The sequence below is a fragment of the Fusarium flagelliforme genome, assembly GCF_020744385.1.
Source record: "Fusarium flagelliforme strain FIESC 12 MPI-CAGE-AA-0113 chromosome Unknown B0J16scaffold_4, whole genome shotgun sequence".
NCBI classification, from domain to species: Eukaryota; Fungi; Ascomycota; class Sordariomycetes; order Hypocreales; family Nectriaceae; genus Fusarium; species Fusarium flagelliforme.
The window spans coordinates 1736915-1751763 of NW_025763506.1; the positions used below are offsets into that span (position 1 = coordinate 1736915).

General features: G+C 49.1%; 4 protein-coding genes across 4 annotated transcripts; 2 read left to right on the forward strand and 2 right to left on the reverse strand.

Moving 5' to 3' along the window:
* Positions 1 to 94: 94 nt before the first annotated feature.
* Positions 95 to 2108, reverse strand: B0J16DRAFT_341055 (uncharacterized protein). The gene is made up of 2 exons (XM_046127787.1): positions 1692 to 2108; positions 95 to 1325 (listed from the first exon to the last, which is right to left on the reverse strand). Exons 1-2 carry the CDS (start codon positions 1737 to 1739, stop codon positions 423 to 425), a joined length of 951 nt encoding a protein of 316 aa, XP_045982850.1. The 5' UTR covers positions 1740 to 2108; the 3' UTR covers positions 95 to 422.
* Positions 2109 to 8570: 6462 nt separating this feature from the next.
* On the forward strand, positions 8571 to 9637 carry B0J16DRAFT_125543 (uncharacterized protein). Its single transcript, XM_046121687.1, has one exon. It carries the CDS (start codon positions 8692 to 8694, stop codon positions 9331 to 9333), a length of 642 nt encoding a protein of 213 aa, XP_045982851.1. The 5' UTR covers positions 8571 to 8691; the 3' UTR covers positions 9334 to 9637.
* On the reverse strand, positions 9637 to 11235 carry B0J16DRAFT_125347 (WD40-repeat-containing domain protein). Its single transcript, XM_046121686.1, has 4 exons — positions 10994 to 11235; positions 10906 to 10945; positions 10764 to 10859; positions 9637 to 10715 (listed from the first exon to the last, which is right to left on the reverse strand). Exons 1-4 carry the CDS (start codon positions 11133 to 11135, stop codon positions 9941 to 9943), a joined length of 1053 nt encoding a protein of 350 aa, XP_045982852.1. The 5' UTR covers positions 11136 to 11235; the 3' UTR covers positions 9637 to 9940.
* A 751-nt stretch (positions 11236 to 11986) lies between these two features.
* B0J16DRAFT_304548 (WD40-repeat-containing domain protein) lies at positions 11987 to 14837 on the forward strand. Its single transcript, XM_046124729.1, has 3 exons — positions 11987 to 12256; positions 12311 to 13796; positions 13844 to 14837. The coding sequence occupies exons 1-3, from the start codon at positions 12209 to 12211 to the stop codon at positions 14620 to 14622; spliced, it is 2313 nt and encodes a 770-aa protein (XP_045982853.1). The 5' UTR covers positions 11987 to 12208; the 3' UTR covers positions 14623 to 14837.
* Positions 14838 to 14849: the final 12 nt, after the last annotated feature.

Here is a 14849-nt window from a genome sequence, read left to right on the forward strand (position 1 = left end):
CAATATATCCGCGGGGTGGATCTTTGGTGGTTTTGCGTCTTGAGTGTACAGGTTAGAATCACAATGATGGAACGTTGAAGGGATGAAGATAGATAGTGCCAGACATTAAATGTGTATTGGAGATTGTTTATACTATTCCGCCAGGAACGTTCCCATGTTTTTTTGTTCAAACAGCTCATTACATAGTCGAGCTCGCTTCGATGACGCCATGAAATGTCAACAGAATGCCTTTCCCATATCCTCTTGAACGCCGAGTTTGTGAAGGAAGTAAACGCCAGGGATATCATGATTCGTCAGTCACACAAGCTCGAAGCGTTGCGTTACGTTTCCAGTTTGTCGATCCAAAAGAAAGATAATACCACAGAGAAAAGAATAACAAAATATTCTAAGAACCATGTCTAGAACAAGCCAAGAAATGCAGTCTATGCCCAGACGCCTGCTGGGGGTCCCTGATCTCGAGACATGACCATCATCTGGAAGCCTTCCATCCGATTTCGGAGCTGGCCGTTCTCTTGAACGAGGCTCTTGTTCTTCTTCTCAAGGTGCGCGATGTACTCGGTTGCCTTACTGAGGATGGTGGCCTTGTTAAGCTTGTGGGCTGGGGCGAGACCACCGAGGTCCTCGTCGCCGTCTTCTTCCATGCCTTCAACACAAGGTTGTTCCAGGCGGTGGACCATGACGCGCAGAGCTGGCACGGAGTCACGGAGAGCGGCGATCTTGTCGTTGAGGTTGGTACGGTAGCGCTTCTCGATCATGTTGTGTGCGGTCTTCTTGGGAGGAGAGCAGTGGCGGCGGGTCGCGGGAGGAGGAGAGGTAGATGATCGAGAAGAGGAGCTTCCAGAGCCCGAGGACTTGCGCTTGCGTGAAGGATATCGACCATTGGCATCCTTGGAGGTGATGCTTCCGAGAGAGGAAGACATCTGAGAGGGGTTGGTGGATTGCATCATGTTGGACTGGAGATGAGAAGGTTGAGAAGAGATGGAAGGAATGGGAGTTTGGAACAGAGGTTGAGTGTCGATGTCATTGAGACCGACTCGGCCAAAAGGTACAGCATCAGGGATGGTACCCGAGAGGTCGTGTGGGTTGATAGCGGGGCTGAGCTCCATGCTGTTTCTTGAGGGGATGGCAGAGAGGTTGATGCCTTCAAAGGGCTCCTGCTTGGGGAGAGCGTCAAGATCAGGTGATAGCGTAGCCTTGTCGTCCCAGCCTACCCAGTCGTTGGAGACGGGGAGCTGATATGGGTTGGTGAAGACGGGAGAGAGTGGTGAGTCGGGAGAGTGAGCTGAATCACCGCTGAAGTCTGCAGGGTCGTAGAAGCCGAGAGGCTATAGTAGGTTGTTAGAATAAAAGGTCTCGAAGAGATGGATGGATGAGAGAATATGAATGAGGTGCTTTGTGGTGTGCTACAAGTTGAAACTAGTGGTGAGAGGGTAGATGTGATATAAAGATGATATTGATAGTTGCAGGTCAAGTTAAGGTTGTAGATTGTGGGCTGCTGAAAAAGGAAGAATGGGCTGAGATGAGGTGAAGGTGAGGTGAGGTGAGGGGGGCAGGAGGGGAAGACATGTGCCATATAAACTGCAATGCCAATGCCAATGCCCCAGACTTGACGAGACCAGGGGGTGTGGTGTAGAGTGTAATCGTGGAGACAGAGGGAGGGAAAGGACCGAGATGGAGAGTCGACAACGTACCTGTCTGTTCTGAGGATGATCAAAGTAGTCGAATGATATATCGGCCATTGTATCGATTTGATGAAGGATGAGGTGGTTTAGATTTGTGTTGGCTGATTGATGTGATGGTATGTATTGATGGTTGAAGAATCAAGAGGGTGTGTGGATATACAGCAAGGGTGTGTGCATGTGTATTTAAGCCGAGTTGAGTAGAGTATAGTTGAGTAAAGTAAAGTAATGTTTGTCTTGTTGTTGAGCCGTCAAAGAATTGAGGTATCGATATCAGACGGTAGTGGTGAGAGAAGTGTTTTCGTGGTGTTGTTGAATGTATGGGATGGGGATGGTCAGACACTTTTTTTGGGATGGCGAGACGGGGCAAGCGATATATAGCTTCTTCCAGTCAAAAGGCAATTGGACTTAATTTTTCCCTGTTGGCTGTAGCTGTAACTGTACAGCTGGGAAAATCTGGTAGTCAAGGATTGTCTGTCTGTCACGGAAAGCTTAGAGCGACAGCGCCCGACAAGTCTGTTCCGCGTCATACGACCGCACCATAAGCCTGGCGGGGGCGGCCGGTCCAAGAGGTACGTACCCGACCATCGACAGGGTACCTGTACGAGTACAGATACTTGGCTCTCCATTCCATTCCATGCCATCCATGCCATGGATTAGATGAATGCCATGGAATTGTCGTCCAAGTAATGGGCAACTTCAACTCCCATCGGTCGTTCTCTCTATCATCGTAGACAAGCATCATTTCACAAACAGCATTGAGAGAACTCTACCGGATAAATTACCCAGGTAATCTACACTCTGTCCCTTGCAAGATTTACATCGCCATCACTCTTTCAGTTTACTCCCTCAATCCCAGCAACACACCTCTTCTCTTCTCTCTTTAATTTGCTCGAGTCAAGCAAAGCCCTGTATCACAGCGGCTACTGACAGAAGCAGGCACAAACACAAACACAAGCAAGCAACGGGGGGTCGTTATTGAAACGGGCTGAAAAAGCAATGGCTCCCGTTTCCCGTGATCGACGCTGCGTGGCCTGGTCCTTGGCCGTTTGAAAATTAGCGAAACGCAAGGGAAAAACGGACGGTCGAGAATGGATGTCAAAGGTGAATGAATGGATTTATCTGTGGGTTTCAGTTACCTGCCCTGTATCCCTGTCTAGGTTCGCTTGACTGTGCTGTGCTGTACTGTATTGGCGGCTGTAATGCACGAAAACAGAGAGCTGCGAAAGAATATGCCAATCATTAACTAAAGCAGGCATTTATTTGTTTGCATGCAGCTACCTACTGTATCTACCCGAAGAAAAAGAAAGGCGACACATCTTGAACTCGTAGTCAACGTCATCAACTAGTAGGTACCGGCTCTTTCTTCTTTACGCTGTAAGCGCTGTCAAAATATTATCTCCCGCTGCACCTCGGGATTTCCAGAAGGTCCAGAACACCTAGCACAATAGGTAGGTAGGTAAGCGAGGGTAGGTACAGGTACCTACACTCACACAGCCTTAAGGGCTAAATTAGCTGTCAGAGCGTCGGGCCGCCAATCATGACTCGTAATGTAGGCAATTCTGTCTCTTTTTGTCTTTGTCGTTCATCTTTGATCTTGTGTCAATATTAAATTCAACCTCGTCTGTAAATGCAGAGCATCAATTGAACTATCACTTAATATTGTAAGCGAATGTACAGGTATCAACTCTTTTGCCTACGGATGCAACATCTCGGTTCAGCGTTTGCGACGTCAAGTTTCCCCATCAAAGGAATACCTAACACTTATCTCGTATCCGCAACATCCATCCTCCCTCCACTACAGCAGCTCCTGGTATTTAGTCACTAATAGGATCAGCCTCAAATTGACTCGAGCTTCTAATTGAACAACTAATTGTTATTCGCATCCGCTTTCACCGAAGCGACCGCTCCTCGCCTATCGATCCAGACCTGCCCTGTAGTATTAACATCCCCCGTGTTACAGACGCATCTCCAGCTTATTACCCGGCATCGTTCCGCGCTGTGGCAAAAGGGAGAGACTGCAACCAACAGTTGCATCTGCATCTGCATCTGCATCTCCTCACGGCAGAACTGGTCTAGTTGGTCTTTGTCTTGTTCCCGAAGGCCGCCTAGAAGGTCAGGAGCGTTCCAAAACGTTTGGCGAGGGCCGAAGATGGAGTACAGTGGCGTCTAACGAGATGCCCAAACAGGGAATTCGACAAAAGTAATTGTGGATTGGGTCCTACTGTTTTAATTTTTGGTTGACGAGAGACAAGAAAACGTGTAGATCATGACAAACGTGGGATCATCGTGGGATTACCACTACCGAGATGGTCCAGACTCGGATGTCTTCAGGGGTTTCTCACAGCGGTCAGAACGGGTTTCTAGAGGTTCACAACGCATTGGAATCTCGAAATAATAAGATGCCCAGCATCGCCAGTAAGTCCGGTGTCGAGTGTTAAGTGTCGAGTGTCCACTCTTCCCAATGCCGTGCATACAACACAACCAACATAAACCCTTGTCAATGTCTGTTCTCAAAGCAAGCTCAAGCTCAAGCTCCATTTTCCCGAGATACAGCGCTTGCTCACTGCGATCGGAATATTCCACGTGTCTGGTCTAACCCATGATCCAAAAATACAATTTGCTCTACCAAAGAGTTTAAAGCCTCATGGTATGTATCATCTCGATCTCATAGCTTCCGCGCAGAGATTACGTCGCGATGCCTTCACTAGGGCAGTGACATGCAAAATCCCGTCGGAAAGTCATTCCAATCCTAGTCTAGTGTCAAAAACATCGGGAACAAGCATTGGAATAACGATTGATTGTGAGGATCAGAAATACCATCAAACGGTCATCAGTATCTGTGACAAGCGGACCAAGCAAGATTTGGCCGTGAAACTATTACTAGGGTTGAAGAAAGTGGCCTGATTTCTCAACAGCCCATTCCAAGAGACCAGACTCTGTTTCTGACTCTGCCTCTGCCCACCAGAAACGCGTGAGCGGAGGGGGCCGGAACGGAGGGCACGGTAATAACTAGTGTTAGTTCACTTGTATCTCCACACCAAAACCTTGGTCTAAAAGTACATGGCTCAAATCGCGGGAAATACTCGTTGAACCGTCGTCCGTTGTACAGGGCCGATGGGATGTTTTACGGGTATCACGAGGCCCCGTTTCCTTGTGGTTTACGGTGCTTTCGGAGCCGGGAGTCGCCATTGTCGATAGACGCGGACCTGATTATCGCGCGTTTAGAGGGACCATCTATACTGCACGGTAACTATCGCCGTAGCTCACCGGGAATACGAATAGGTAGTGTACGGCAGAGCAACCCCGTTGACCTGGACCTCAACCAGTACGTACTTAGGTCAGTTGCTGTTTGTTGACAGCTGCGGCTTCTTTGCGGCTTCTAGTGGCATTATTGCGGCGTGTGTTTAGGTTTAGTTAGTTTAATGTCACTAAGATAATGTGCCGCAGACTACTTTAGACTCTGCTTCTGGAACCTGTGACGTTGAGACACATCATATCGCCATGGTGTTTAAGAGTCTCAATCTGTTATGTACAGTATGTACACGAGAATAGTTATGAACTCGATCTCGATGAGTTTTATAACGTTGAATTGTTTTGTCTGTCATTTTATCAGCCAGTGTTGATCATCCCCTGCTAACTACCTAGATCAGCCCTGTTCTAGTAAGAGTACAGCAAAGATCATCTCTGTCTTCAACCTTGTATCGGATCCGCTTCCGCAGTAGAGCGCATTATGCAGATGCGGAATATTATCCCCACATTCATTCACATTCACGTTCACATTCACCTTAAATCTCACCTCGACACACAAACCGAGGCATGTCTTTTGTCTGACGCGGACACCTGCATCTTGCATCTCATATCATCCTTCCTTCCCTCTCTGATTCCTTATACTACTACGTAGATGATCTCGGAGTCTTTGCACCGTAAATCCAAGCCACGCCGTTTGGAGAGAAAACGTTGAGTGAAACTTGCAGCAGCACCTGGGATCAATTCTGCAGTGTACCGTAACACGAAACCTTGAAAGCTGAAAAAGAGCAGCAAGAAGAGTCCGTATGTACTGTACATATGGATGTACCTCTTTAGGTAACATGCGGCGCGGCGTAACGTCCCTGCAGCGGGCCGCCTCGGCTAACCATTTCCATACTGAGTGTGTGAGAGAAGATGGATGGATGTCTCTCTTTTTGTTTACTCACTGCATTGTAAAAGTGACAATGGAATTGCTTTTTGGTGAATGTGTTCGGTAATTTGCAGCAGGCAGTTCAGCCAAACTTTTCTTTTTCCTGTCGGTACTTGATTCACTGATGCATTTGGCTTCTATTGCGACGTTTCAAGATGGAAATCTATCAATGTCCGTGCAATGCATTGCATTGCATTCTCTTCTCTTCTCTTCTCATCTCAACTCATCAGAACGATCATCTTCGTTCTTTCTCTCTCCGGTGATTTACATCCTTAGTGTACCAAGTAGACCCTTGACCTCTCAAGCGCAACATGATGTCACCCCAGGCTTTTAGCAGAAAAGATCTGTCTCGTCATTGAAGCTATTCTCAACTCACTCAGTACTGAAATGCCAGATTGCCATCCATACAAGCTTGGACCCTGCAGCTCGGCCGGACGAGTGGAAGTATGGAGCATCTCCACAAAGGGACTGTCTAGAGACGAGTCAATCGACGAACAAGTCATTTCTGTAGACGTCTCCGGCTTGGCTAATAAAAAAATGTATCTTCCCGTGGTGGCGCATGTGCTGTAACTCGACTCGCAACAGAGAGGGAAGTGGAAATTCGTATTCTAGGTAGGTACCTTACCCTTCCTTCTCCTTCCCCAACCAACGAACGGCACCGGAATGAATTTCCGTACGCTATTGTCTTCTTTGTCTCTGATGTTGGGCTTGGTCTTCTTGAGGCCCGTTTGCCTTCTCTCCCCCTCCTCACAGTACTGTACAATGTGACACCTCAGTCGAGAAAAGATGATATCTCATAAAATTCTACATCGTACACTACAGTTACAGTCAACGTCCAACAGACGAACCAACCATTGCTTAGGTATGCAAATAACCGCGGGACTTTTCTCGCCAACCCCCCTCTGATCATGTCCTTGTTGGTCATCTCTCTACCCTGCTTTTCACCCCAAGATATGCTGAATTACAAAGTGTATGCTTGTACATTGCCACACCAACAACTTCTGCTTCTGTAGACAATAGACCTCGTCCTGCCAAGCAACCAAGTCTGCAGGATCTCACTGTCACTGGCAGAGGCCTTGTCTGCTTTCGGTACACGGCACCCTCGCCTCGCCAATTGATCAGCGTGTCGACTTTCCCAATTCTATCATGACAGTCCCTCAGCTCGCCAATCTGCACCTTGAAGCTAACGTGGGAAAACAATTCGTTCTCCATCCAGCAACAAACTCCACTTGGACAAGTGACACAGCAGAAGCCAAGATTGAATAAGCAGAAGCCCCCTGCTGTAGCCTGGTCTAGACATGATGCTAAGAACTGTGTTGGTCCTGTACTGTACGATTTGGTCTTGAGATGCCTCGGCCGGCAACATGCCAACAAACCACAGTAGATCCGGGCTTCGGGGCTTCCGGTGCATCGTCGGATCCGATTGAGTTTATTGACTGGGATATCGTTCCTTTGAGAGTATTAAGACAGCTCGGTATAGGGTCTGGTCCACTGTTGACGGCTTGGTATCTTGGTGGACGTTCATGGCTACAGGCTACCTAGACAGGCGCGGCAGGCAAGTTTGCCAGCCCTGTCAAGACTGTGGATAAAGATCTGCATCTCATTCCACATGGCAAACATGCTATCAACGTTGTCATAGCGCCTGACTAGTCGCACAACCGTTAAAGTCCATCGCACATTCCCTGCATTAGTGAGCGACATGAGTTGAGTCAGCGCTGGATGATGAATGTGGGAGGCTTTGTTCTCGACATATGAGTTCAGACAACTAAAAGTCTCGAGACAACTAACTCTTGACCAATATTTACTTTTTAAACTATGCTCGGAGCTCTCGTGGAGCTCAATCGTAGCAATACGACTTTCAGATGTTACTCTTCCCATCTGGAACAGCGGAACACCTACCAAGCTCATCAATGCGTTCAAAACATGGCTCAAAGAATTTGCGAGTGAAATCAGATTTCGGTCTTTTATTCAAGTTTAATTCGTAAGAGCATTTCCCCGTGATCGAGCTGTCTGACAGGAGCCCCATCATGAGTCGAAATTTGGGTGAGTATTGGAGCGTAGTGAGTGGTCATACCAGCATACCTTTGGGTCTGGTGCCTGCTCATTCACTATCTAGAGTCTTACAAACTTGTTCAGGTCATATAATTGACCTAGAATAATCGTCGCTGCTATTATCACCAAGTTCCAAGATCATATCCTTCCTAGCAACTTACCCTACGGCTAGAACAGAAGCCAGTCAATCACCGAGACTGGCAAACAACTCCAAGTTCATGGCTCTCGCTATCTTTAATTGTTTATTTCGTCAAATTATTGTTGATTGTTGTTTGTGTCACTGGCTTTCACTATCGCTTTGTTGCCGAATGCGCCCAGTCGGCAACAGGCTCATGCCAGGACAACTCTCTTGTACAACAGAGGATGCGTAGAACATCTACCCAATCCTCACACAATACTGATGATCTCTCCTCTTTATCCTGCAAACATGCACGAACATAAAAAAGCATTCATCAACTGAGTTCAATGTCTTGCAACTCGAAACTACCCGGGTACACTCGTAAAAACCGTGCAAGTACCATTCCCTATCTGGAAACATCTTCAATGTCAAGGTGAATATAACGCTTCACTCATCGAACACATGAGGAACAGCCCGAGCAATTGAATAGAAACCCGGCACTTCACTCCACAGGATATCTATAGAAACATCGGGCCTCCCATGAAAACTTGGAGTCTTTCCTCTCTCATCAACTTGGTCCCTGCAGGTACTTTTACTCGCCCTGTATCTGCACTCCATATCTTCTCACGATCTCTACCTACTCATCAACCACCACCAACAAAATGTCTGAAGGTAAGGAAACCATGACTCCTGTCTCTGACCCTAAGGGTAAGGGTAAAGAGGTCGCTCCCCCGACCGCCAACAGCAACCCAGAGTCTTCTCAGGGTGTTGCCTCTTCATCTGAGACCTCTCAGCACCCCCCCTTGACCTTCAATCTCACTCCACCTAGCCCAGCATTGATCTTTGACTTCACGGCCACTCCCAAAGGTATTTTGAAGTCTCCCGGAGATGCTCCCTCTTCATCCGCTAGCTCTCGCCATCCCACCTTCTCGTTCGAGGCTAACACTTCCGTCACCATTCCAGCCAACAACCGCGGTCGTCGTCCTGTTCACGGTATGGCCAAGAAAAAGCATCGTCTCTACTTCGACTCCCGTTTCGAGAAGGGTTGGGTGGTCGTCAACAAGCCTCGAATTGAGTACGGTGTCTACGTCACTCACGACGACACTTGGGATGACGGGGTGATTGTCTACCCTGATGAGGACGAGACTTATCCTCACGGCGATGAAGAGATCATCAGCCAACTCGAGTTGATGAACTTGTCCTCCGAGGATCGCGCCAATCTCATTCTCACTGAGCCCTTTGAGCATACGTGCATTCGACTTCAACGCCATCTGTTAGGTGACTCCGACACTGAATCCAGGTAAGTATGCTTCCCAGTAGACTCGAGAAGTTGTTCTGGGTCATGGAACTTGCGCCCCTGGTAGTATGGACTCGTAGTGGTCGGTGAGATTCCCGTAGTCTGTAGTCTTCGGATTTATTTTAGTAGCGTTGTAAAGGATTACTCGTCGTATATAGACATTTTAAAGGTCTGGGTATCATGCCTTAGGTAGTGCGAGGGACATTTGAGATCAACGTCTGTTGATACTGGATGGGGTCGGATTGTGTATCTAGATATGCTAATAGTACACTGGTATTAATGGCGTCTGTAGATAGATATTGAGAATCTCGCCCCGTTCAGCGGCCGCTGAGGCCCTCCACCCCTAAACATGTGTCTAACATAAATCCTGTGCCTTCTCCTCCTCCCTGTACGCGAATGGCCTAACAGAGAGGCTTCGTCCAAGCGTTAGCTCTGGCTCCAACTGGCACGGTCGAACATTTGTTTTCTCTTGATTTGACCTTATTACCAGCAGGGCCAATGTTCTCTTGGCCAACAGATATTGGACTTTCGCCCCCCTCAGTGGAAACGGTCTTAGATCGTTGTCCGTTCGTTTCTAGGTCAGCTGTTGACGTAGCCGAAATAGACCCACGCTCCTATTCTGCAGCTCTTTCTCCGCCTCCGCGCCAAAGACCGTAATAGCCCTCACAGTTCTTCCACAGCTTGATAGTACCATCCTCAGATCCCGTTGCGTAGAGCTTGCCATCAGGAGAAAATGCGATCGACCAGATAGGACCGTGGTGTCCCTTGTGTGTGTCAATCTCCGTGCCATCGTCATATCGAACCACCTTGGCCCATGTACCAGGTTCCTCGCCAACAACCAGCTTGCGACCCTTGAGGTCGAGCGATACACTGGCAATCGTATAGGGCAGAGTAACACGTTTAAGCTCGTCCATCGCCTGGACGCCGCCCCAGAAATACGCAGTCTTTCCAGCCGCAACAGCGAGCACTGGCTTTCCGCCACCAATATCACTAGGCGAAGCATACTGGGGAGCCAATGACACCATTTCACAAGACTTGATGTCTCCATCGAGAACCTCGTGTCGGATGCAGGCTCGGCTGGGTAGGTCCAACCAGCGAATTGTCTTGTCAGAGGCTGTCACGACAATGTTGGGGTCCTGGGTCCAGCAGATGAACTTGATGGAACCGGTGTGAACGCCCTCGCCAATCTCAAATCCAGTCGATGCGTTGATGGTAGCAGGAGATCCAGGAGCCGCCGCGAGCTCTGAGAGGTCAAAGATACGCAGTTTCTTCTCCATGCCACCGGTCGCGATGAGATCGGAGTTGTCGGGAGGATACGCAATAGCACGTACAATGTGTTCGTGCTGGAGAGTGTAAAGCAGCTCGCCGGTGTAAGTGTCCCAAATCTTGCTACAAAGGTGTAAGTCAAGCGATAATTTGCCATTTGAGCTAACTTACGCTGTGAAGTCAGCCGATGCAGTCGCAGCATTGAGAGAATCGGGGCTGAGCCTCGCCTGCCAAACGGCACCTTTGTGGCCGATGAAAGTGCCAATCCTAGACATGTCAGAAGGCCCCCAAACCAATATCACGGCTGTCTTACCAGTCGCCGTTGGTACCATTGCGAAGCATCGGGTTGCCATCTGATAAACGTCAACATATGCTTCACCAAAGGAAGCCTAATACCGCACCTTTGCAGGCCGAGATCATGTAATAGACATCGTTCTTGTCTTTGTCAGGCTCCTTGTCGATAGCCGAGAAGGCGATATGGGGAACGGGTCGGGAGTGACCATGACAGGTCAAAGGATGATACTGCCGGGGTTCAGAAGCCATTGCGACAGCTGTGAGAACCGATGGTTGATGGTGTTTGTGGACTCGAGCTAATTGCGGCAGGTCGAATTGCGAAGTGATATCAGATAGACAAAAAGAGAATGCCCACTGAGAGCTGAGGGTCAAAGTTCTAAAGAAGAGATAAAGTCGTAACGGTCGTAGGCGTCGTTAAGAGCGATTCGTATCGTGACTCGTGGCAATGATTATCGCGTGTCGTCGCAGAAGTGTGGAGCGTCTCTCTCAAGCGATGACCAGGACAAGACTTGGACAAAAGGGATGAAGAATTGGGAAACAGTAAGGAGACGGGACAAGTCGTGGTAGTGTCGGGGAGAGTCGCAGAGTAGAGGAACGTAAGTGTTTCCCCAAATCGAACCCCCGTGCAAGAGAAGAGGAGGAGTTAAAAGGAGGGTGGGCGGTGATAAATTGCCAAATCTTTGCGAAGATGGGGAAACAGCAGCGCGCATTCAAAAGACAGGGTCACGCTTGCCCACTTCGTACAGCGGGGTTGATGGAATGAAGGCGGTGGACCTTCCTTTCGGGACTTGCACCGCCACGAAGCGGGGTGCTGCAGGTTACCTTGTACAGCTGAGATTGGTGGTAGTGGTAGTATTTGGTAACAAAGGATAGCTGCTGTTCGTACCTAGACATTGTTAATCAATGCTCCATACCTATCACTTCCATCTCTCTTGTTAAAATTTGAGTTGTCATTTGATCTACTTGTTTTTTGTTCCAAGTCCTGGTTGTCCATGTCCGGCTCAGTGGAGGTGGCTGGTGCCTGGTGACGCAGTGTGGCTTAAGCTGGACGGACAAGAAGGGGCAATCGATCGGCTTCCATTACTGACCACTTATGATCTGTCAACGACTCTACAATTTGTCAAGCTGCTCTTTTGATGACTTTTTATGATACAGAAAATCTCGCTATCGTAATTCTCTTTTGGTGCTCATGACTTTTGCCTTGAACAGATAGCAGGCCGTTGTCTTTCTTCTCTTCTTTATCGCTTTTGCATCATTCAGCTCCCCTCCACTGCATTCAGCAGTGTTACATACAAACCATCTTGTCCATCACCCTAAACAAAATGGCCGACTTTAAGCTGTCAGCACAACTGACCGGCCATGAAGCTGATGTAGGTGTTTTCCGCATCACACCAAACGGTACTCCTAACTGATAGGCTTTCTAGGTTCGAGCCGCAAGCTTCCCCTCTCCCGATACCGTTTTAACCGCCTCCCGCGACTGCAGCGTCCGTGTATGGCGTCGCACGCAGGAATCACCTCCGAATTTCGAAGCAACCCTCTTGAGTCGCGGCTCCGAATACGTCAACTCCCTCTCCTTCTTCCCTCCGTCTAGCGAACACCCTAATGGCTATGTTGTCTCTGGTGGAAAAGATACAATCATTGAGGTCAAGTCACCTAACGCAACCAGCGCCGATAACGCCGAACGTCTTCTAATCGGCCACTCCCACAATGTCTGCACCATCGATGTTGTCCCTAGCGGCAAGTATTTGGTGTCTGGCGGATGGGACGGCCAAGCGCGAGTTTGGAGTCCCCAGAAGTGGGAGACAGAGCTGTCTCTCAGCGGTCACGAAGGCATGTCAGTCTGGAGCGTTGTAGCTCTTGATGACCATACAGTAGTGACTGGTTGCGCTGATAAGAATATCCGTGTCTTCGATTTGCGACAGTCTACTGCGGGAGAAGTGGCACCAAAGTCAACTATTTGCACACCCGATGTCGTTCGCGCTCTTTGTCGGGTTCCTCAAAGCCATCCTAGCGGCGCTGATATTGCGAGCGCCAGCAACGATGGTACCATACGTCTCTGGAAGCTGAACGGGCAGCAGGTTGCCGAACTCCATGGGCACGAAAGCTTTGTTTATAGCATCACAAGTCTCCCCACAGGTGAACTTGTCAGTTCTGGAGAGGACCGCACTGTCAGGGTCTGGAAGGGCAACGACTGCGTACAGACTATTACTCACCCCGCTATCTCTGTATGGACAGTAGCGGCGAACCCCGAGACTGGAGACATCGTCACAGGTGCCAGCGATAGCATTGCTCGCGTCTTCACGAGAAGTTCTGAACGCACTGCTGATCAAGCGACGCTTAAGGAGTTCGAGGAATCTGTGAAATCGTCATCGATTCCTCAGCAACAAGTTGGAGGCATCAACAAGGAAAAACTCCCAGGCCCGGATTTTCTGACATCCAAGGCCGGTACCAAGGAAGGACAAGTTCAAATGATCAAGGAGGATAATGGTGCTGTCACTGCTCACACATGGTCAATGAGCCAGCAGCAATGGGTCAACGTCGGAACGGTCGTTGATGCTGTCGCCAGCACCGGCAAGAAAGTCGAATACAACGGCAAGATGTATGACTACGTGTTCGATGTTGATATCGAGGACGGCAAGCCTCCGCTCAAGCTTCCTTACAACCTCTCTGAGAATCCCTACGAGCGAGCCACAAAGTTCCTAGGCGATAATGAGCTACCGCTCTCCTATCTCGATAATGTGGCCAACTTTATCACAGAAAATACCAAGGGTGCTACTCTGGGTCAGACTTCAGAACCTGGTGGTCCTGATCCTCTTGGTACTGAGTCGCGGTATCGTCCTGGCGAGAACACCCAGCCCAAGTTGCTCCCCCAGAAAGACTATCTTAGCATCACAGCTGCTAAATATGAAGGTAAGCTGTCTGTTCATTTGCATCTGCACATTTACTGACGTTCGTAGCTATGTTCAACAAGATTCTTACCATCAACAAGAATATGGTTTCATCAGGCCGTAAGGATGCTGCTCTTAACCCCTCTGACGAATCGACGCTATCCGAGCTGCGCACTGCTCTCGAGTCCAATAAGCCTGTTCCTCAATTTGCTACGCCTCTCCTCGTCCGTATCCTCACCCAGTGGCCTTATTCGGATCGTCTAGCTGCTCTAGATCTTCTCCGTTGCGTTGCGAAGTACCCTCTTGTTGCGCAGTTCTCTGATCCAAACGTCGGCTCTCTTCTTGATCTTGCTTTCGCATCATCCCTACCCCAGGGCGAAGCTCCCAACGAGAACGCCGCCATGATGGGTCTCCGTACCCTTGCAAACATTTTCTCTACGGCCAATGGCCGCTCGATTGTTAGTGCTCAATCGGATGAGGCCATCTCATTTCTGGAGCGCATCGTTGGTGTATCCTCAGACCCTATTGGACCCTTGAACCGTAACGTCCTTATCGCGGCCACCACGGCAGCAATCAACCTATCGGTTCTCGTACACCGCGAGCGTCTTCTTACCCCCGACCAACGCCGTCGTCTAGCTATCCTTCTTGGTACAATCCTTTCCCGCGATGGTCAAACAGACTCAGAAGTTCTGTACCGTGGTCTCGTGGCGCTCGGCACACTGCTTTCCGCGTCAAAGGCTGAGGCTGCCAATCTCGGTATCAAGGGGTGGATCGAAACTGCTGCAGGACGTAGCTCTGAGGAGCGTGTCAAGTCTGTCGCGGCCGAATGCATCAAGGTAGCTCCATAAATGTGATGGTGACGGCGGCAATGCAGGTGTTGCAGCGCCAAGCCGGGTTCCGCGTGGCTTAGAACGACAGAAGCACGGCATTAGAAGATAACTACATAGAACTGCAAATGGATACCGGCTTTACCATAGCGAGATTTCTGAGCTTGGTTGGTCTAGCTCGTTTCCTGCTATTCATTCAGGTCGATCAAATACATACTATTAGATGAGTTGCAGGTTTGCTTTGATCG

What these genes read in the sequence shown, in the direction of transcription:
- B0J16DRAFT_341055 (XM_046127787.1), bottom strand. Translation starts at nt 1,739, where the DNA reads ATGGCCGATATATCATTCGACTACTTTGATCATCCTCAGAACAGACAG. An exon ending in ATCATCCTCAGAACAGACAG is followed by an intron (nt 1,326 to 1,691) that starts GTACGTTGTCGA and finishes AACCTACTATAG; the next exon opens with CCTCTCGGCTTCTACGACCC.
- B0J16DRAFT_125543 (XM_046121687.1), top strand. Translation starts at nt 8,692, where the DNA reads ATGTCTGAAGGTAAGGAAACCATGACTCCTGTCTCTGACCCTAAGGGT.
- B0J16DRAFT_125347 (XM_046121686.1), bottom strand. Translation starts at nt 11,135, where the DNA reads ATGGCTTCTGAACCCCGGCAGTATCATCCTTTGACCTGTCATGGTCAC. An exon ending in CATGATCTCGGCCTGCAAAG is followed by an intron (nt 10,946 to 10,993) that starts GTGCGGTATTAG and finishes GACGTTTATCAG; the next exon opens with ATGGCAACCCGATGCTTCGC. An exon ending in AATGGTACCAACGGCGACTG is followed by an intron (nt 10,860 to 10,905) that starts GTAAGACAGCCG and finishes TGACATGTCTAG; the next exon opens with GATTGGCACTTTCATCGGCC.
- B0J16DRAFT_304548 (XM_046124729.1), top strand. Translation starts at nt 12,209, where the DNA reads ATGGCCGACTTTAAGCTGTCAGCACAACTGACCGGCCATGAAGCTGAT. An exon ending in TGACCGGCCATGAAGCTGAT is followed by an intron (nt 12,257 to 12,310) that starts GTAGGTGTTTTC and finishes TAGGCTTTCTAG; the next exon opens with GTTCGAGCCGCAAGCTTCCC. An exon ending in CACAGCTGCTAAATATGAAG is followed by an intron (nt 13,797 to 13,843) that starts GTAAGCTGTCTG and finishes TGACGTTCGTAG; the next exon opens with CTATGTTCAACAAGATTCTT.